Raw genomic sequence first — 22,135 nt, forward strand, 5'->3', positions numbered from 1 at the left:
ACCATATTAGCATTTATATAATTATATAAGTGTTTTTATAAGACACTTATCTTGTGTTTAAAGGACTTGATTTTTCTTTAATACAATCAAATATATTTTATGTAACACAACAATCTTGTCTTTCAGTATTTATCTGATTACAAAGATTAACTAAATTCTGCTAGACTGGTTTTTATTATAAGAGTTATTAATTTACTGTAGCCGGTACCAAGTTGGGCTGTGGGTAGAGATAAGCTCAAAGAAGAATGCACTCCCTCCTTTGGATTGACTGACAGAATTTGAGAAGTAATCCAAAACCTGAATTAACAATTGGAAAGAAAAATGAGGAATGATAAATAGCAAATTTGAATTCTTTCCCTTGGGCTGTATTAGCATTTTGGGTCAAAAGTCCATGCAACCACCAAGTGTCGTTAGCTGCAAGGTAACACAGACAATGATTTGGCAAAGTGAGGTTCCCTTGCCTCTCTGAAAATCTGTTGGTGCCAATATCTCTTAATTTCGTGCCAAACACATTTTAAGAGCATAATGTCACTTGTGAAATCATTGGGTTTGAAAATAAGAGGACATTTAGAGATCTGAAACGAAATTCTTGGAAAGAGGTTGTTACTCTCCACCTCCACTGCGAAGCCAAATATTTAATTAGGTTTCATTTCACAAGAGAGGTAGTCTAGTAACTTTAACTGTCTCCAAGTCAGATGCTGAATTGCCAAGCTTCTTCAGGAGCCTTTTTTTAAGGGAAAAACAAATTTGGAGCTTATATTAGAAAACTGGGTTTGCAAGACCTTGTCTGTGGAGATAATCTGGTTGGTGTGGGGTATCCTGTGCCTGAGTGCAATCCCAAAGCCTGTGGGGAAGGTCAGCTGTGCTAATGGGATTCTGGTAATCAGCATGTTGCCAGGATGGGAAGTTCAACACTGCTGATTTCAGGACCCCAAGTCCTTGGATTTTTTCCATATTGTTTGTGAAGCTTGGCCAACTACTTTGTTTTCCCTTCAGGATTAGCAAAAGTGTCTGTTTCTCATGATGAGTTGAGAAGACTTATTTCATAAATGTTCCCCTTATCTTTAGGCACCCTCAACTTGTTTCCATGGAGACTTAGGTCCAGCTAATTAAGATGAGAGTTAAACTATGATTTTTTTTTTTTTTGCTGAAGACTTCAGGAAAATGTGGTGCCAGGCCATCAGATAAACACCATGTGTTCTTCTGAAATTTGAACAGGTTCAGATTTTAGGACTGGAACTGAAATTTTGAAGCCTTGGGAAATTTTGACAAGGAAGAAAAAGTCAGTTCTCACCCAGAGTCCCTGCCAGCACTGGGAGATCTTTCCTTATGAATGTTGCAGTGCATGATGTCTGAGGGAAATGGGTTTGTTTAGTACTGGTGTAATTGTGATGTTGGAGAAGCTTTCTGTGCATGCATGGCTAGAATCCAGTCAGCATCATATACCTACAATTCCTTTCAGATAGCCTTTGGAATCTCCTCTCCACAGGCACTTTCAAAAAGACATTTCTTAAAAATGAAACTAGCCAAGGGATGGAGAGGCTTTTGAGCAGCAAGGACAAATTTCTTGTGGTGCACAGCACAGATTTTGACTCTCAGGTTTGAACAGGACAGAAGGCTTCCTCCAGATGTCCCTAGCACGGGATGAATCCCTGGCTTGGCTCTTTTTGTTCACTTTGCCCACATCACACCTACTTTATTCCACAAATGGGCAAGCTAATACTGACATTTTTCTTCAGATTTGAAAGGGGGGTTTATTGTTCCTGTCTGAGTAGTTTGAATGCCCCTATGATCTGGTAGGGGCTGACAACTACCAGTCTAATTAGTGTTTTATATGTTTATGGTGTTGTGCTTAGACAGTTATTGTCTCCAATAAAGCTAAAAGGTGCAATAGTTCTGTTTTTCAGCAGCGTTGTGTGTCAGGTGGTGTGTATTGTGCAGATGGATGTGTCATTGGGCTTCCTCAGAGGACCTCAACCTGTTTTTGTTGCTGTTGGCTTGTATTTCTAAGATTTCCTCTCCAGATCTGCAGCTCACATCAGTACTTCTCTGTCATTTTGGTATAAGCAGGAGTCTAGTTCATGTTTGTGTATTTTGAACTGTAATCTGAAAGCTTGAAGTGGTACTGTTCAGTGTGAGACCTCACTGATGGCAATTGATGGAAATGGGGATCCTTGAAGAGAAACCCAGTGAGCCCCATCTGTGGGTGTGACAGTGACCATTGCAGCTGCGGAGATGAAACAAAGTTTTTTTGATCAAATGCCCTTGAATCTCTTTGGGGATCTCGTGCTTTGTTGGCTGTAGCTGCAAATGTGTTTGATAGAGGAGACAGACCTTCCAGAGTCTCCTGTCCTGCCTCTGCTGTGTGTTCTGCCTCCCTCAAGTCAGGCACAACCACCATCCTGGGCAGTGAGATAGTTCTAATGCTGAATTATCATTCTTTAGATCTGAAACTTCAGTTTGTTGCCTTTTTTTATCTGATTTGCCTGAGTTCTCTGGTTATAACATCTTAGAGATGAGGGTTAGTATAACACTTAGAGAACATGCCATCTTTTCTTCATGCTTGATGAAATGCTCACTATTACACCACCAGCTTTCTCCCAAAGTGCTTTCCTAATCCTCCTTCTGTGTCATGTGCCTTTAATGCTGTTTCTACATGTCTTTTCTTCTTTTGTCCAGACTTATCTTGTTCAACTTTTTAAGGTCAATCTGTTCTTTTTAAATGTGACTTTTAAAAGGGCTCAGCAAAGCTGCAGTGAGACTCAAGAAGTGGACTTTTGAGCAGTTCCATACATATTGGATCAATCACATGCAGAAAAACACTTCATCAATTTATATTGTCCACATTTGGATCTTATCTAAGCAGCTGGAGCCATGAGGAGCTCAATTTTTAGGTCTTGAATTCTGGCACAAAATCATGTTTTAATTGTAGCACTTGCTACGAAACGCTTCCCATTCCCTCTTCTCTAGATCTGTTTAGTTCTTTGGACTTCACAGTTTACAGCTTTTCTTTGGGTCTTGGAGTTGATACTATAAGTGATACTTCACCCCAGACTGATATCTGAAAGCCCATATAGTGTTCAGGTGTGGAGTGGCTCTCAGTAGTATGCTCCTAGCTTTTTGGCCTTGCTTTAAATTCAGACTGTTCTTCAGAACATAGCCTGAATTGTCCTGTGTTTTCCATAAGTCAAGCCAGAAGCCCACTTTTTAGTTCTTGGAAGTTTTTGCCTCTCTTTCTTTTTTAGGGGGGTGGGTTGGTTGGTTGGATTTTTCTTTGAAAGTGGACCAGGGAGGGTGTGGAGTTCTCCCTCTCTGAAGGTTTCCAAGCCTGCTTGGACACATTCCTGTGCCCTCTGATCGAGGGGAACCTGCTTTAGCAGGCGGTTGGACTGGATGAGCTCTGCAGGACCCTTCCCACCCCTACTATTCTAGGATTCTGTGACCTTTCTGCTTGTATTTGAACAAATACACACTAAACTTCAAATGTAAACACATGTATGTGTTATATGTTAGAGAAGTATAGTAAATCTCACTTTGCTTGACTTGCTTCACTTTTTCTTCATGATGTTGCTGTTTGTTCTTACTTGACTCTTCTGTTTGTGTGAAATGAGGTAAACACCAGAAATCAGTTGATCACTTTAAAATAACCTTTGCCTAGGTTTACTTCCTTGTGTTTTACTGTGTTACCAGTTCCTGCCTCTTCCCATGTAGCATGGCAACAATTTTCTTCAGTGTAACTTTTGTTCTGGGTTTTCACTTACCTTTAATTGTGTGTAATCTAAAATACAAAGGATCCTTGGTAGTGGCAAACACAAATTCTTTTTAGTAGTGCTTGTATTTTTAGATCAGTACTATATACATTTTAGCTTAAACTTGAACACTAAACAGCTCTCAGATGAGGGACACAGTGTCATGCAGCTCCCAGTTGTACAGCTGCTGCCTTCTATATTTAAAAGTATTTTGAGAGTAGCATCCAAATCTAGTCACTCCTCTGAGTCCTGTAGTGTAGTATGAATCATGTTGGTTCAACTTTTTCATGGGATAGAGCAAGAGAATTAATAGGAAAAGGCAACATTCTTAATGGTAAAAGTAGGGCAATAAATGGCAGGATACACTGGTGGCTGGTTTGCAGCACATGCTGTTCTGTTCTAACCGTAGTGCGAGCTTCTGTTCTAGGTATTGGTACAGACATCCCTGTACCCTGCTGTGTATTTCCAGAGAGGTGTTTATGGGCTCAGGTGACAGTATGTTCAGATCTTAGCAGTTATGTAATTTGTTACACCCTGCCTGCAGCCAAAACTCTCTGGTTGCTCAGTTGAGATGTAAGCTTTGTAGATCTTACTGACCACGTAACTTTCTTGCTCATCACGTCCATTATGCACCTGGTCTGAGAAAGTGTTTTAGGAGGAGGATGTTGGATGCAGTGCCAGTACTTTTTCTGCTATACAGCTTTGGCACATGGGTTTTACTGCTTTCTGTGTACAATAGCTGCCCCAGTGCTGGTCCAGTTTCTGTGGGGTGTGAGTTTTTAGTTGTCTTTGCTGCTACACACCTACCACTGGCACTTAGCTCTTTAACAGACGTTTATAGAAGTGATGACACAGGAAAGATGATGATTCTCCTTCCTTGGGGGGAATTTATCCCTCTGCTGCTTTAGAAGGAGACTTTGTTGCTGACCCATTTTGTCAAGTGTTGCTATGAGGCAGTCATCCCGATGTGGTCAGAAATCTTGTGGTTTATGCTGTTATAGTGGCAGGGTTATAATGTCTTGCTCTCTGTAGATTCCTCTTGAGGACCGGTTCAAGCCCTCTAGGTAATAAACGTCACAGAGCCTTTCTTCTTCAGGCTCTTTGGCTCTCACTAACAGCAGCTTACAAGACCCACGAGTGAATTCCAGACTCTAACCAGTGAATCCTTCAAGATCTTAATGCTACTTTTAGCTTCTAATGGTTGTAGCATCTTCAGAGTCCAAGAGAGGAAAGAGCTCAAAGTTGCAGAGAGTCTGGTGCTATGGCCAGGCTGTCATTTTCTCTTTGCCTATCAAACCCTCTTAACTTCATAAGGAATGAAATACTAAGCCCTCTCTACCCTGATGAGATAAGCTCATTTACTTCTGCCTTTCCTCCTCCACGGTCAGGAATGATTTTCTTTTATCTCTTTGAAGAAAGCACATGAAGAACAAGGGTTTGTATTTTAACTGCCCCTGATGTAAATGCCTCATGCTTCAGGAGAAACCCCTACATATGTAGCAAATGTGTATGTTCATCTTTCTTTTTCTCCACTCCATTTCTCCTGCAGGGGAATTGTACATTCAGAGGGAACAGAACCCCCTTGGTTTATGGGATTAAGATAAACCCACTTATTCTGCAATAACACTCACAAGGATAAAAATGCAATTTTTAGCCAAGGAGCTGAACACAGTGTACGTTATCAAATAGGAAAAAAACCCCTGTTCCTAGAAGATTATCCTTAACACTTCCAATATATAGTTAATGTTCCAACTGTTAATCCAGATGAATTGCATCTCTCTTTACTGTGCATCTTTTTACCAGTGAATGTATTTTGGCAGGGTCAAGGCTTGGCTATACCTCTACATCTTGGACTATTTTTTTATGTGTACTTTTCTCTCTAAATGCCTTTTTTATCCTTTTATGCATTTCCTCAGCTGCCAAGTGGCTCTCCCACTGTGGCAGATGCTTTGGCTTCATGCTCTGTCTTTATCCCTTGTATGTCCAGATTTTGTTGGTTATACAGGATTTGTCAGCTACTTGCTGCTATTGCTCTAGTGAGCTTTTAGCAAAGTGTGAGAAACTTTCTTGTGTGTGTGTGACCTAAGGAGAAGAGTATCCTGCAACATCTTGCTTTTAGTTGTGAAATTCATCTTCAGAGGCAATTATCTTCGAGACTTTGAGAGGATCTGTAGAAAACACAGTAGTGGGTGTTGCATATATTGGTATTAAATTTGGTACTATAAACATGCAAATAAGCAATGAATCTCTTCATCATCAGCTCCCTGATACCTGTAACAGTCCATAAAACACACCAGTTTCTTCCTCATCCCTTGTACGTTCCTGCCTACCTGCTTGGGATAGCCACAGTTTATTAAGATATCTCCTGGAAGAAGGTTGCAGATGAAGACTTTTAGTAACTGCCCTATTCAGTAACAAACAGGAATTTCCTATAGCAAGAAATTTTAATGTGATTGCCAGTATTGTATTAACCATGTTCCTCTTCAGAGGGTCCTCCAGATTGCCCACCCACTCAGCCATATTTAGTCATCTAAAATAATGTTATTTCTCTGTAGGTCCACATCTGTTTTCACTCTGTTGCCAATTGAAATGCTGCTGTATATTCTCTGTGTATTGTGGCCACTTTCCCAGCATATTGAGAATTTAAGCAGTGTAAGGGGATTTTACAAGTTCTTGAAAAACATGAAGTATTTTCCCACAGTAGCCACCACGTACAGTGTCTAAATGAAATGACATCTCTGCACAGAATTAAAATGTGCACCTGCATATGACTTACTGCTTCATTGTGCCTTCACATAGATATGAGTAATACTTGAGTCTCTTTCATTCGAAGCCAACATTTTCTTAGGGAGAGCTTATTAAGTAGCTTCCTATCATGAACTTTGAAGAACTAAGCCAACTAGCATCCCAAATATTTGCTGAGCATACTTTTTGCTGACTCCTGTTTTGTTTGGGCAACTGTTACAAGCAGTATTTCTGATGTGTTCTGTAGCTATCTGTGATTGGTGTCACAGGAAGCTGAAGTGTGAAGGTGCCCAGCGTCTGAGCACTCGGCAGCTACGGTAATCTGGCTCCTGTTATGCACAACTGCAGATTTCAGACCTTTCCAAGAACATTGCTTTAGGGACAGTTTCCCTTAAGGCTTCTTAGAATTGAGTCTTTGGACATACATGGTTTCTGAGACTGAGCTGGCTGACTCAAATCTGTGATGCTTTCTCTGCTGTGCCTTCAGTGTTAGTACTGCATCTTTCAATACCTTACCTTCAGGTCTTATGATGATACTGATTTTGGCTATTAATGTCTACAATCCTCTCCTGTTTCTGAGGCTCACCTCTGTAGCAGCAAAGGAGTTGATGAGTTGAAAAGATAAGTCTTCAGATCAAGCTTGAGAATTGCTTCTCTTTCCTCAAAACCTCTGTCCCATGCCAAGCAAGTCACAGAATGAGCATTCTGCTACCTTCAAGGCAGGAGTCCAAGGCTGAACCAGCGCAGGGTCAGATTTGAACATTCAAAGCCCAGTTCCCAGCAGTGCATCAGCTGCCCAGAAAAGCTGATCCCAAACTGACAGATGACTTAGAGATTTTCATTTCATTATCTGCCTCACCAAATCAGAAGGGAATGAGAAGGGATAATATGCTTCTCTAGAAGCATCTCCTAGTACTCATGATTTAGACAAATTCCTGTGGCACACCGGGTTTGTATTATGACTGTGTATGATTCTGTCCAAACTGCATAACAAGACAATTGAAGGAGCAAATACCTAGAAAGCCAAGGAGTAGGTTTAGTTTTCCTGTTCTGGTGCCTATACTGGCAGGCAGAAGGCATCCCAGCCAGTCTAAGTGTACTACAGGTGTTGGCCTGGAGTTTTGGACATGAGTTCTCTTATAATTGTTGCTAGGAACTTCCTATCCAAAATCCCGTGTTTCTTTGAAACCAGCATTGGTGGTCTTACAAGTAGTAAACCTAATTCCAACACGGAAATCATCCTGGTTCTACTGTGAAATAATTTGTGACTTTTTAAGGTGTGTCTGATCTCTTTCCTTCAAAAATTATCTCAGAATGAAAATATTGAGAAGTTATCCTTCCACAGGTTTTAAGGAGGGGAGAGGGGAGTAAGTTTGCATTATTTGAATTTCTATAGTCCCTGTTCAGTTTTATTTTTATCAGGCTTTAAGGTGCTTAGAGGATGCTTTCATATGTCAAAACCCCTTTCTAAGATGTGTAACAACAGTTAATAGGTGAAATGACTAGGTAGGAGAAGGAGAGGTCCAAGAACTCCCACAACCTCCCTGTTGACTCAGCAGTTCTGTGATGGTAGTTACACAGACGAGGCTGAACACAGCACCATATGAGCTCCTGGGTTCATCTTTGCTGCTTGCATGGTCTGTAAGTATGAAGGGGAACTGAATCATTATAAAATGTCTGTCTCTAATGGCTCCTTTGGAAATCCTTATTAAGGTTAGTTGATCATAACTTTCAGCATTAAAAGCAGCTTTTGTCATGAAAAATTCTAGACATCTTAATTCTACTTCATTGTGTTTTGTGTATTTTTATTGGGGGGAGTGAAGGAAAAGATCCATGTAAGTTTTGTGTACTTCAAATTTAAGGATGAGGTATGTTAAAGTGGAAAGATGGCAGTGTATGTGTTGGAAAAGCCATGCTCAAGCACACAGCTTTGTGCTTCACTCCTGGTTGTTTCCCCTGTCGTTAGACTATAGAATCCAACTGGCGATGCGGGCGACACAACTTGCAAAGGATTCAGTGCCGCTCTGAAAACAGCAAAGGTGTCTACTGTTTACAGTATGATGATGAGAAGATTATCAGTGGCCTACGAGATAACTCCATTAAGGTAAATGCTTTTTTGAGTCTTTTCCTTTAAGTGTGTAACTCCAGCTTGGAAAGCTCGTTGCTTGCGTTTCCTTGTCTCTTCTTGTGCCTTCAAGACAAGATAAATACTTCCAGGCAGCATTGATCTGTGCAAGGTCTGTGAAGATGGGGTGTTTTCTGTAGCCTGATGAAGTTTCCACCTGAGCTTTACTCTGGAAACTTTGCCAGACAGAGATCAATACTGTTGGCCATGAAGAAATGCTTGTGAAATCAGAGTTCACACAATGTGAACAAAGACTGCGTGGGCCACTGTCCTTAGCTGTGACTTCTGTCCTTGCTAGTAGGTTTCTCTCACTCTAATCATACTCAGTACCTCCTTTTGCAAAACAGACTTTTGTCTTTTGGTGATTATTGCTTATTTCATTGTTGTCTCAAAAACTTGCATCAAGATTTCCTTAAGCTAAAAGGGAGGACAGGCCCACTTACTGGGCAGGTTAACTGCCCATAGGTTCTTCCTGTTGTCTCCAGTTTTCTTCCTTCCTTTGTAGTTGCAGCAATGTTCAAGTCTTGGATCACTGTTCTTGATGAGCCATTCTTTTTGTTTTAAACAGATCTGGGACAAAACAAGCTTGGAATGTTTGAAAGTATTAACAGGACATACTGGCTCAGTTCTTTGTCTGCAATATGATGAAAGAGTCATTGTAACTGGATCTTCAGATTCTACAGTGAGGTGAGTGTCAAGTTTTAGCACAAAAATCATGTGAGTATCAGGGCTGGGAATATTTAAAATAATGTCTGAATCAGAAAACATCCCTAATATGAATGTGATACTATTATTCCTAACCCAAGATACTCATCCTTGGGAAAGCATCATGTTCAATAAATGTTTCCCCAAATCATAGAATCATAGAATGGTAGGGGTTGGAGGGGACCTTTAGAGATCATCTAGTCCAATCCCCCTGCAGAAGCAGGTTCACCTAGATCAGGTTGCATGGGAACATGTCCAGGCGGGTCTTGAAGACCTCCAAGGAAGGAGCCTCCACAACCCCTCTAGGCAGCCTGTGCCAGGGCTCCCTCACCCTCACAGTGAAATCTCTCTCAATTATTTTTGGTATCAAGGAATTTGGAGGAACATGACCTGAGTGATTCAAGGCTTATCCTGAAGCTATGGAGTTGATAGCCAACTATACAATAATGTCTTCATTTAGGGTTTCTTGTACTGACGTCTCTTAACTATGACTATTTGATTTAGGTGTTGCATTTGTCTGCAGACAACTGCAGTTTTGATACTGAGTTTAAGTTCTTGTATCAATTCAATGGTCAGTAGACGTCTGTTATGAAGGTACTTGGTATCTTCGTTTGGTGGAAGGGCCTTGTCTCCTTGGTGTCTTACACTGATAGACCAAGGTCAATCTCTGTAAAAACTGAAAAAGTTAAGAGCTGATCTTAACACCCTTCACATGCTATAAATTCTTGTAATGCTGATAGGTAGCTCTGCAGGATGCTGTATCCCAGTTGTGTGTGTAATCTGAATGAATGGTGTAAAACAGAAAAAAAATGGATTGGTTATTCTTTGTTTTGGCCTGTTCCATCAATTTATATGTCACACAAGCTTTAGTTTCCCTGGAAGAGCTGTAGAATTGTTAAGTAGCTTTTTCTTTGTGTGATCCCACCTCATCTATCACCTGGCCTAATTGTTCACTGCTGTTAATTATTGCTTGTTTGTCTGAGATGTAAACTAGGATACTTCCCCAGCACTCATCCTCCCACCTTCCCCAAACCCTCTGAGATGTTAAACAACCAGAGAGCCCTTTGGTATAGAGGTGATGGCAGACTTGTGCATGTTTGTGCTTTGTACCACACATAGCCATCATCCTTCCCTTGGAATGAAATCCTTTTCTTTTGCAGAGTTTGGGATGTAAATACAGGGGAAGTTTTGAACACGTTGATTCATCACAATGAGGCAGTGCTTCATTTGAGGTTCAGTAATGGCTTAATGGTGACATGCTCCAAAGACAGATCGATTGCTGTTTGGGATATGGCATCACCTACTGACATCACCCTGCGCCGGGTCTTGGTCGGCCACCGCGCTGCCGTTAACGTGGTAGACTTTGATGACAAATACATCGTGTCAGCATCAGGGGACAGGACCATTAAAGTAAGTGGGCAGAGCTCTCACCCAGGTCTATGTGCCTACCGAGCCAGAAAAGCTCCTGAGTGTTACTCAACTCTGAACAGCCAAGGTGTTCCTAAGCAGTTGTGTGCCTTTCTCTTTACCACTCAGCTAGCTGCTTCCTCTCGCTAGCTGTTAATGTCTTTATGTGCATAACCAGGCTTGTAACATTTTTGTGGCTTCTGTCATGCAGCTGTAAAAAAATGAGAAGCCCATTTGCTGTTTGAACTCCAGTCCCAAGATTGGTTTGTTTGTTACATGTGGTGCATTTTGTGCCTTTTTCCAAGCGGTATTTTTTATTTCAATTGGCACTCCTGTTCCAGACCTGAAATTGATCAGCCTTTCCTCACCACACCCTCCCAGGAGCTCAACCAGGCTTTGCCATGTTTGAAGAGTTAAGAGGCTGCATTTGAAGAGTGTTACGTACCAGAAGATTTGAGTTACCCAGAGTGTATTAATACACCAAAGGCGTTTCCAGCCTTCCCTCTCTAGAACCGGAGCTACCTTAGACTGTGCCAAAAAGCTCTTGGCAGTTTAATGCCCAAATATCTGCCAGAGATCCCACTGCACTCTGTATTGGAAAATGAGCTACTGGATTGGATACTCTGTGTTACAACTTCAATTAGAGTTGATTAAAAAGGGGCAAAGTTGATTGAATCATTTAAAGAAGCAGCCACCAAACTTACAGGCCATGGTTTTGGCCCATGTTCTTACTATAGTAGATAAAATGTTGGCGTTTTTGTGTGTGTGATAACTTCCACTTTTGAAAATGATTGCTAACTGATCAAGATCCAAGTGTCATTGAGTTTTTTAAATGGTTTGGAGCGGTCTCCACCACCTGAATGTATTTTTATATGCAACACCCCTAACTTTTCTCACTGACTCAGTTTGCAATAGCAGTGGCTATAGCAGTGTCTCTTGTCACCTTTGCTAATACTCTGTGCGTTTTCCTTTCACTGTCCAGCAAAGATCAGCTTCAGACCCCTTCTGTTTGTGAGTTCCAAATAACCTCTCTTAAAATTCAAATTCAAACCCCTAACTTGGGCATAATTCTCAGAAGAACATTTATCTCGTTTCACAGGTCTGGAGTACAAGTACATGCGAGTTTGTTCGTACTCTAAACGGGCACAAGCGTGGCATCGCGTGTCTCCAGTACAGGGATCGACTAGTTGTCAGTGGATCTTCAGACAATACCATTAGGTGAGTGCCCACGAGCTCCTGTCTGGATGGAACAGTGCACACTTGCACATGTGAAAAAAGGATTTACTTCTCAGCTTTGGTGCTGTCCTGCACTGCTGCCTGTGCAAAAACATCCTTAGTATGTCTGGCTATTGGAGGATGTGATTAAGGTCCTTTCCAACTCAATCCATTCTGTGATGTATGAATGGGACTTAACTCGGTGTGAGAGTGAATGTGTTTCATCTCTGTGAAAAAGTGGTGCATGGAGGTTTATGTCAAAGGTAAACAAAACTTACCTATTGCTAGGGTTTGTCCCTTTGTCTTCCGCTTGGAGAGATGAGGAAGACACTAGTCCCTGGTTTTCTTAGTTACTTTCTGAATGCCTCATCATTGATTTGTGCAAAATAAAGTGTATTAGAGTATCCCAGGGTAACACATATCCCACTGTTACTTGTGTGTCACTTTGAATGACTGAATTGACTTTAATACACTGCACCTGCAACACCAGCTTATCTCCACATGGCAGGCAAGGAACATCTCGTGGCTCTCATGCCTTTTGAAGCCAATTATGAGCTATCTCCCACAGTGCATCATGCAGTAGCATGCTTCAGTCTCTGCCTGGGAGGCTGAGGGACAGTGCTGAACCTTGAGGTGCTCAAAGAATTTTTTTTTCCCCTCTGTTCTCTTAAGGCTATGGGACATTGAATGTGGTGCCTGTTTAAGAGTATTAGAAGGCCATGAAGAACTGGTTCGGTGCATCAGGTTCGACAACAAGAGGATTGTTAGTGGAGCCTATGATGGGTATGTTTTTGAAAGCAATTACAAAACATTTTTCCTTGCTTAGCAAAACATTTTCAAAAAGCCATTGAACCTTGTGTAAAGGTTCTCTTCTGATGTGACTAATATCAGTACTTAACTGAGTGGCTTCTGCTTGAGCATTTCAAGCAGCAGTTTTAAGTAGTCAAGAAACTGCCTTTATGGTGCTCTTTAGCACACTCCTGAATTTGAATTGTCATTCAAATTTTAAATTCTCTTTGGCTGAAGTGACATTCCTTTGCTTCTTCCCTTAGGAATTGTTGCTTGTCAGGTCCTGTGTGCTTAGAGAAGTTTAGACTTTCTATTTTTGAGACAGCAGCACTGAAAGTATTTCTTGCGAGTGTAAATATATCTTGTGGGCTTCTCTGAAGTCTTTAGTGACTGTTTCTATTGGGTTGAGGGCAGGAGCCTCCCTGTAAGCACTTCTGACTTGCCCACAATTTTCAGTGTATAGTGGATTACAGCAGCTTGCATTCATGTCTGAATTCTCCATTTCTTTCTCTGCCTAATTGATACTTTAAAAGAACAGAAGAGCTAATGAAAACAGTTCTGAACCCTGTTTGTCTCTAGCCTTTTGTTTGGATTTAGTCTCTCACTGGGGTTGGCAGTCCCAGCTTAATTCCCACTGCAACTTTGCACCTCATCAGTAGTGTTATGAGCTTTCAAGATCTGCAGTTCTAAAGTGGCTTGTGCATACATAGTCAATTTATCTTTATATAACCAAGTCACTTCACAAAGGCATCACTGTATTTGCTGTAAAAGGAAATACAAAGCTATCTGTGTTTCATGAGATCTTAGCATTAGTATTTTAGTGAAGATAGACCCTCATATTTTGCTTGGTCTCGGTGGGCTAGTTGTAGGGAAAATCTGGCGTGCTTTCCTTTGCTTTAGATGTGCTTCTATGCTTATACCTGAAACAATGCTTTCATAATGATCTCCTTATTTTACTTTGTAGCAAAATTAAAGTTTGGGACTTGCAAGCTGCTCTTGACCCTCGTGCCCCAGCAAGTACGTTGTGCTTGCGTACGTTAGTGGTATGTACACTTAATTCATTGGAGCTGATCTCAAATCTTTATCTTTGTCAGAGGCATTTTCTTATGTTACAGTGGGATAAGTGACAAACTCTGGGATGTTTTATAAAGCCTAGGGTGCTTCTTACTCTGAGAATGAAGAAAAATGTGTGTATTGTCATATCCTGAATGATTTGGATCAGAGCTTAAAAGAAAAGTCAACTTTTTCTAGTTCAAGTTTCTCAGCTACTCTTAAAAAAATAAATCAGTATATCAGACACTGTGTCAAATCATTCTTGTTATTGGTGTGTTGCCCTGGTATCATTGTAAGGCTGGCTTTCAGTTTCCTCATATTAAAAAGAGGGGAGCAATCTTGTGGGCGTTTCCCTAACCTTTCTCCTAACCTTTCAGTTTGGAAGGAAGGGATATGAAGAGGGAAGGGAAGCTGTCAAATTCAGTTACCACAGGAACTCACTTCAGACTACTCTCTAAGTTAAGACTGTTGCCGAAGTTATGGGCTTCTTTCTAATGAGGGCTTTTGTTTATGATAGTAGACTTCATGAAAAATAAGTTGGGGAATTCAGTTAATTATTCTTTTCACTGTTTTGTGTGTTAAATGTTACTTCAGGAGTCAGTTTGATAAGCTAGTAGCAGCCCAAAGTTACTGACTATGTGATAGTACCTGGCTTGTTCAGCATGTGCATGGCCTTTCCAACACCTGAAGAAATACTTCTAATTTTTCTTTCTGTGATGGAGATTTAACTGTTCTTTTATTCCATCTATATGCAGTGTATTTAGTTTTACTTGAAGAAATTGATTCTTTCCCATTCTGTGGGTATCCTGTACCTCAGGTCTGGAGATCAGTGTGACAGCTTCAGTTAAATCCCTAGTAAAAGCAATATAGTCATTTAAATTGTTTAAAAATTATAAGCAAGACAAAGAGGAGAACCTTTTCTGGGCCTCTTAGTGGCATTTTGAGAGTTCTTGAAAGAGCTGATGAGCATATACTCCTTCCCCTCTCTTTCTGATGGCAATGTTTGAACATGGTCGTCTTGGCTGTAAGTGAGCCATAATGATCCTTTCAGCAGCATGTCCTAGAAGTTGTGATGTGGTGCCCTAGGGCTGTACAAAAATGCAGTTAGTAGCAGCATTGAAGGCAAATGTAATGCCAAGGAAGGAGCCCTGGTAGATTCTTGGTGCCAGCCCATCTTCTAAATTGCTGCTTCACGATTGATAGGCTGCTTTTGGCTTTAATAATCACAGGTTGTATTGCTGGCCCCTCCGGGGAAGCCTCAGGGTTTGGAAGCTATGTGTTTTGCTGAATAAAGCTTACATGCAGCATCAGCTTTCCTTAAACTTGAGTGTTGTTATAACCAAGGGTCCCTTAACCAGCACACCAGAGTCTGAATATGCTGTTCTGTGTCCAGATACATGTGTGAGTACAAGGTAGTGAAATGTTACCCTCTTTTTGCCTTGCTAACTGATTTCATATTGCTCACAGGAACATTCAGGACGCGTCTTTAGACTCCAGTTTGATGAATTTCAGATCATTAGTAGTTCCCATGACGATACAATTTTGATTTGGGATTTCTTAAATGTGCCACCCAGTGCCCAGAATGAGACCCGCTCTCCATCTAGAACATACACTTACATCTCCAGATAACAGTCTGCACTTTACTGCCCTCAGAAGGTAAGTCTCCCTCTTTTTATTATAAGTATTTGAAATTATCCATCTGCCTGCACCTTGGCTTAGTCAAAACAACAGGCTGATTAGGGAAAACAACCCTATTTATGCCGCTTCTTTCGCTAGTCTTTGTATGGTTGTGCTTCAACTTGTCCCATCACCTTACCTCCTTCTGTAATCCCTCCTGTCTATATCTGGGTACTTCCAGATGTTTGATGGAAAGTTACTACGTGTTCACAAGGTTCTTGGAAATTGAGGAGACAATTGCACAGGTATTCCACGTGTCCTGTGACATAGGAGCCTTCTGTAGCTCTCAGTACATCTCCTCATGGTGTGACACTGTACCGAGCATTGTAATGCATCTCCAGTAAACCCAGCTTGTGTATGATCTTTGGACAAATGCTCATCACAAAGGAGCAGTTCTGAGATAACCACAAACAGCAGGGAAAGCTCTTACAACTAAAATACACAGTGTATTAGGCACTGGGACAGCTCTGCACTGTCAGAGATGCTGCACGTGAGCTTTGCTTATTTTGTTTCCATTTTTCCTGTAAGTCAGCTTCGTTGGGCTCTCAAAGCACAGCAGGTAAAAGCTCTGCTGTAGATCTGGTTTAGGACAGCAGATCCTTTTCCTTATGTCATCTATACTGCTGCCAACAATTGCACTTGAAGCTGTAAATAGCTGTGAATGTCGAGACTTGGAAACACAGAAGTTGCTTTCCCAAAGCAGAGCAGTCACCCCTTTCTACAGTGCCCTGTCTCTGCCAGCACTGAGGCTGGATGCTTCCAAGGAAGCGGAGACAGGCAGGAAGAGCAGTTGGGAGTTCCATTGCCCCAACAGGAAGGATTTGTTTTGTTTGAAGTAGATAATTAATAGTTTGCTTAAGCACTGTGGGAAAAGCTTTCCCTGTCTTCAAGTAAGCATGGTTTTTCATTATCTATCTGTATATGGTTATCCCTGCTGTGGCAGTGACTTCCCCAGGTTTTTCCACTCCTCCTGTAAAATCTCTGCCTCTGGCTAGGAATTACTTTCCCTTGTGAAGACACACTTTGCTTCTTTGAGATGCTAATAGTTTTTTTCACCTGTAAGCATTCCTCAGGGAAGTGCTGACTGCCTTTCCTGGCAGCTGAACTCCTAGTTGATTTAAGGAAAGCCAAGATAATAGATATGACACTTGGATCTGTTGGCTCTTTAGACTTCACAGAGTGTCAAAGCCAAAAAGTGGACATTGCTAGCCTGAGTTGCCTGTTTTCTGAACCTGTCATTATTTAACATAATTAGGCCTGTGATTAAGGAAGAAGTCTTAACAGTGGTGTTGAGCTAGTGGTGCAGAATCAGCAGTTAATGGAGCTTTCCTTTAAAACCACACTGTAGTTCATACCCAGTGCTTTCTTCTGGTTTTGTTTTGTTTATTTTTTGGGGTTGGTTTTGTTAAAATAAGAATGCAAATAGTGTATTTGGCAGTCTTCTTTCATTAGTTTTGATTCATGGAAAAGCATGTCTTGAGCACAAAAGAAAATAGGAGTTGAATAAAATTGATATCAATTCTCTTGACCAGCAATATGCTGATGCTTTACTTTCCTCTCTTGCCACGTGAGGCCCCCAAGACCCACTGTCATTGAGATTTGTCAGTGAAATATGAAATGCCTTTGGCAGCGTGTTCTTCTGTTCCAATTCTGCCCACCTGACAGTTTTGCACAGCTTATGTCTGACTTGTTGCATGACACACAACTGAAACCACTCAGACCTTCATATCCTGGGAGCTGTTGGTGTTGGTAATGACAATCCCTTAGTAACTATTTCCTACGTAGCAGAGATGCTGCGATGTCACTTCTTGACAGGTTATTCTGACTTCAGAATGCAAAAAAGCTAGGAATCTACATAAAATTATGGTCAAGCAGCTAGTATTTCATTATGACATTTAATGAAACAGTTTTATATGCTTTCCAACATTATCGTTTTGTGACTGTTGAAGCAGCCCTGTATGCTTTTTTACAAGGCTTGCAATGTTTTGCCTCTTCAAAGCGGATCATTTTTGACAGTCCTGGCAGTTGGCTGTGAGAGTTTTATAGCTTTCAGTGGAATTCCTGTTGTTTATTGTAACATGATAAAAATTGTTACCATATGATAGTCTAATATTCTTATATTGAGCATTACGCCTCGGGATGGGGGAGGGGAAGTCAAAGGGGAAGTGCCTAAAGATGTTTTAACCTCTCATGGGAATTTCATATCAGAAGTGGGTGGTTCTCCATCGCCCATAAAAGCAATTTTGGGAAGTGGCAGGTGAAATCAAAGTTGAGATTTAATTACACTAAGAGCTTGGACTGTCTCCAATCTGATAATGGGGGTCACGTGGCTGTGCAAAACTTGCTGCTCTGTGGTGTGGAGAAGAAAAAAACACTTTCTCACAGTTGTATGTAGGTCAGTGTTTCATTAAAGAGCGTTTGGTGAGACTAGCTGGTAATTCACCTGTTATTTCCCAAGAGGGTTTTCGATTCTTACTACGTGTAAGGAAACTGCCAACCTATAGGTGACTCCCCTGAGGACTAGTGCCATTGAGATTCTTGCTCTTACTTCAGTTGAATTCAGAGCATAGTCTACAACAAAGACAGTGTCCTGTGGAGCTGAAGCTCTCCTCCGAGGATGGATTTCTAGCATGGAAGGATGTATTTCCCGGCGAACACCCTCTTTGTGTCACAGAAGTGGTGCACCCCTTACAGGTGTTTTGCCCTTTGAGATTCGGCCTGAAGAGCAAAAGATGGTGTGGGCCAAAACCTCCTCCAGATGTCTCCAACTGTTGCTTTTTGATTTGTGTCTTCTATCAGTTCAACTTGTCTTTTGTTTTTTTCAGGGTTTCACAGTCTTGAACTACTGGATTTTTGGCTACTACATGCCTGAAGATGCTGATTGACAGCTAAAGTCAGAATTGGTTCTAGATGCTGTGTAGATGCAAAGCAGCACAATTCTATATCTAAATTTCTTAATCTTTCCTGCTCTCAGTGGTCGTCTTTGAATTTACTACAAATTCACTGACTTGGAGTAGATGAATTTCAGAAGCCTTTCCTTCCCTGCAAATGAGAAATCCAAAGCTTCACATGTAAATTGTCCGTAGAAACTGAACTCTGATGGCTTGTTTTTCAGAAATAAATCAGAAGTCAAGAAAGGACTTGGCCTAATTTATATTGCTTTGCACTTTTGTCTGACTTCAAAGAAAAAAAAACATTCTCCAATGAAATTTGGGTGCCAAACACATGCCCAGAATGTACAGAGCTTTGCTTTCAAAGTCACCATTGTCCTTTAGACTTTACCCTCATGACAGGTTCAGAGCCTGTTGTGTTTGATAGGAGTGTACGCTGGACACTTAGAAATATTTCTGAATTGCTCAGTAATATTTTTGGATTACAGTTTACTTGTTTCTGCACCAATAATTTCTTTTAAATTAAAGATTTACCTGTAATTCAGGCTAGGTTACCTAAACTAGTTGTATAGCACTGTCTTTTCCTTTTTAACTGTGCTCTGTACTACAGCCGTCCTGCTCTTCCTAATGTTTGGTATAGTAAAACCTTCCCATGTGTGCTTGCCTCATTTCAAATACTGTATAAGCATGTAGATATAATGTACATAACTGTAACCTCCAGGTGCTGGGAGTCAGGATTTCCTGACACTACACACTAATCCGAATTGTGGTAGCACTTGGCAGCAGGATGTTCTAACTACTGGCACTGTAGGGGTTCATATGAGTTACCGAGTCGTTTTGGGGTTGTTTTTTCTCTGCAAAAGAAGGTTTTTCAGTATTCATTAGGGTTTTTTTTTTAATGGAAACTACATATTTTAAAATGTAATTTCTAAACTTTTTAAAAATTAAAACAAATGTTTAATTTATGTTCTGTATCTTACGTTCTTGTGCCGCAGTACTTACCCTCGTCTTTCCTTCAGCACCACGACAGCCTCCCCGGCGCCTGCTCGCCTCCCGCTCTAACATTAGTTTGGCTGCTCCATGGAGAAGATGCCACGGGCCAAAGCTTTAAAAGTTATTTATGTATTGATTTGTAACACTTCCTTAGAGTGGAGTGCAGTGGAGTTCAGTGGAGGTCCCTTCAAGTCAATGCTCTGGTTACCGTGCTGCTTTTCTTTTCCGTAGCTGTGGTGTCCTGGTCGTGGTTCCTCTTCGTTGGGAAGTCTCAGTCGTTTTGTCTCACGTTGTCATCGTCTCGCCTCTCATTTCCGTGGTCGTAGGAACACTGCTGCATTTTTCTAATGTCACAACAAGACATGGATGAATGCAGAGGTGACTGTTTTAGCTGCATTAGCCGTGTGTGGCAACATCCGTCGCTGGCTTTAACGCTTCAGCCGAGCTCAATGTGACATCCGCCTGTTTCCCTGGGGAAGGTGTGTGCTGGCACAGAAACATACCATCATTCCTTTCAGCCTTTGTATGTCATGTGTGTGTTTTTTCTCCTCCGGCAGCACTTCCTTGTGTTGGCATTTTTCCCTTTTACCACTCAAAAGGGATGGGGATGGCCGAGGGCTTGCTCCTGCCGTGCCATTCCTGTGTTGAGAGAGTTCAGAGGGAGCGCACGTCAGGCGCTGCCGAACCCACATGGAACCACCACTTAAGGTTTTCTCCCCTTTGCCTTTCACACTGAGAGGTGTTGGGATCAGTGTTTAACTCCCACTTAAACTGTTACAGCAACGATATTTATTTCATCGAGACGATGGAACGTGTTGAAGTACAGAAGATTAAAACCATGCTCCTAAGCGTCCATCACTCTTTGGTAAGCTTGACAGTAGTTTGTGAAAGTGTCTTACTTTACCCTTCTCATCTAATAGCTTTAATATTAAACTGTTTCAAACGAAGGCAAAAAAAATCTGCCACAGCCCTGAAGAAACAGGTATTTGTTTCCGAAGGAACGGAGTCCTTGTTTTTAAAATGCATGTGTAAGATTTAAATTCATGTTTTTTCCTTGGGAGGTAAATGGTATTTGAACATGCAGTCTAAACTTCTTTGTGCTTTGTGTAACATAGCAGTGGACTTTTGTGATTGGCACCCGAGGAACTTGACTCCTGGGATTAATGGTAGTGATCCTGGCTGCACTCTGGACTTTGTTTTGCTAACCATGATCGAGCAAACTGTACATTACTGCTATATTAATGTTTCAAAGCACTGGGATAGTCTAACTCTAACATGTAATTGTTTGCCAATTTATCTGTTTGGAAAGTTGGTGTATGAACAGCTTCTTGAAACTGTTAAATTGTACAGATATCGTTCATGATCTAAAGCTTTGTACTGTGGAATGTGCTTAATAAAAAAAAGAAAACAACAGTTTGAACTGAACTTGTCAAATCAATGGCTTAAGCGATGTCGTCCAACCCAACGCTGCTGCCTGGCATCAGCCGCTGCCCCGGAGCTCGGGTGGGTAAGTGTTTGCACAGCCTGCCCCGGCATTTGGCAGCGCCAAATAGTGGCTGCCACAGGGCACATGGGACAAAGTGCCTGGAGTGTGGCAGGTGTGGGCAGTGGCCCAGCAGTGTGTGTTGGCACAGGCACGGGCAACTCAGAGATGGGGTTTTGTAGCCCTCGTTTGTTGCAGAGCATGTTTTGGGAGGATGCAGTGAGAAACGGGGATGAACTGCTTCAGCTGTCACAGAGGAATTCTGCTGCTCCGCTGTGCTGCAGTCATGTGTCAGCAGAAACTCCGCAAGGGTTTCTTCTGCCTTTATCAAGAAGGCAGGTACGAATGTCTCAGGTCTGACCATTTCCTGGGCTGCTGTAGCAGTCCACATTCACACCCTGAGCCCTCTGCACAGAGGAGTCTTGCAGTGCTAGCTCTGCCTTGAGGAAGGCTTGGGTTTTCTTTAACTAATATACCATAACTAGTGAGAGTGACTCAAAGTTGTGGTCATCTTTGCTCTCTACGCCCTGATCTTCTGTCAGTTGTATTTGTGAGTTAAGTTTGGTTTTAAACACTTTGAGAAGCTGCTGCATGTTTAACATGTTTTTCCAGTTCATTTCATAGAATCACAGAATGGTGGGGGTTGGAAGAGACCTTCAGAGATCATCTAGTCCAACCCCCCTGCAGAAGCAGGTTCACCTAGATCAGGTCTCATAGGAACACGTCCAGGTGGGTCTTGAAGACCTCCAAGGAAGGAGACTCCACAACCCCTCTGGGCAGCCTGTGCCACTGCTCCGTCACTCTCACGGTGAAATTTCTGAACAATCAGACCAGAAGTGGTCAAGCTTAGAGTGTAAGAAGTCCCAAAGAAACACAATCAAAAAACTTCACTGTTCAGGTGAGGGAGCCCTCGAAGGGGCTGCCCAGATGGATTGTGGAGTCTCCTTCTCTGGAGACATTCCAAACCCACCTGAATGAGTGTGACTGACTCTAGGTGGCCCTGCTCTGGCAGGGGGGTTGGACTTGAATGATCTTTTGAGGTCCTTTCCAGCCCTCGAGATTCTGTGATTCTGTGAGAAGTGACGGTACAGTCCCTCTGCTGCTGCCTTGTGCTGTCAGCACGGGGACACTGGCCAGGATCTCACTGCCTTGTCAAAGCCCAGGAATGAGGGCAGCAAGGGGCTAAAGATGTTTTGCTAAATCATCGTGCTTCAGCCTCTCTGTGGTGCTTGAGCTGGCCTTGCCAGCTGTGTGGCTCACCAGCAGCCTTCTCTGGCAAGTGTTGGTTTTGATAAGGTGCACA

General features: G+C 41.8%; 1 protein-coding gene across 3 annotated transcripts in view; it reads left to right on the forward strand.

Moving 5' to 3' along the window:
* The window catches only part of FBXW11 (F-box and WD repeat domain containing 11), a 74,421-nt gene extending 53,659 nt beyond the window's left edge, over nucleotides 1-20,762 (forward strand). For all 3 annotated transcript variants that reach the window (XM_062002306.1, XM_062002307.1, XM_062002305.1), the window contains 8 exons: nucleotides 8,461-8,598; nucleotides 9,188-9,306; nucleotides 10,485-10,734; nucleotides 11,831-11,949; nucleotides 12,619-12,729; nucleotides 13,700-13,778; nucleotides 15,256-15,444; nucleotides 18,291-20,762. In XM_062002306.1, the coding sequence (XP_061858290.1) occupies nucleotides 8,461-8,598; nucleotides 9,188-9,306; nucleotides 10,485-10,734; nucleotides 11,831-11,949; nucleotides 12,619-12,729; nucleotides 13,700-13,778; nucleotides 15,256-15,417 (978 nt within the window). In that variant the 3' untranslated portion in view covers nucleotides 15,418-15,444; nucleotides 18,291-20,762. The remainder of the gene's footprint in view (nucleotides 1-8,460; nucleotides 8,599-9,187; nucleotides 9,307-10,484; nucleotides 10,735-11,830; nucleotides 11,950-12,618; nucleotides 12,730-13,699; nucleotides 13,779-15,255; nucleotides 15,445-18,290) is intronic.
* The last annotated feature ends 1,373 nt before the right edge of the window (nucleotides 20,763-22,135 follow it).

This window comes from Colius striatus, chromosome 9, assembly GCF_028858725.1.
Source record: "Colius striatus isolate bColStr4 chromosome 9, bColStr4.1.hap1, whole genome shotgun sequence".
Taxonomy (NCBI): domain Eukaryota; kingdom Metazoa; phylum Chordata; class Aves; order Coliiformes; family Coliidae; genus Colius; species Colius striatus.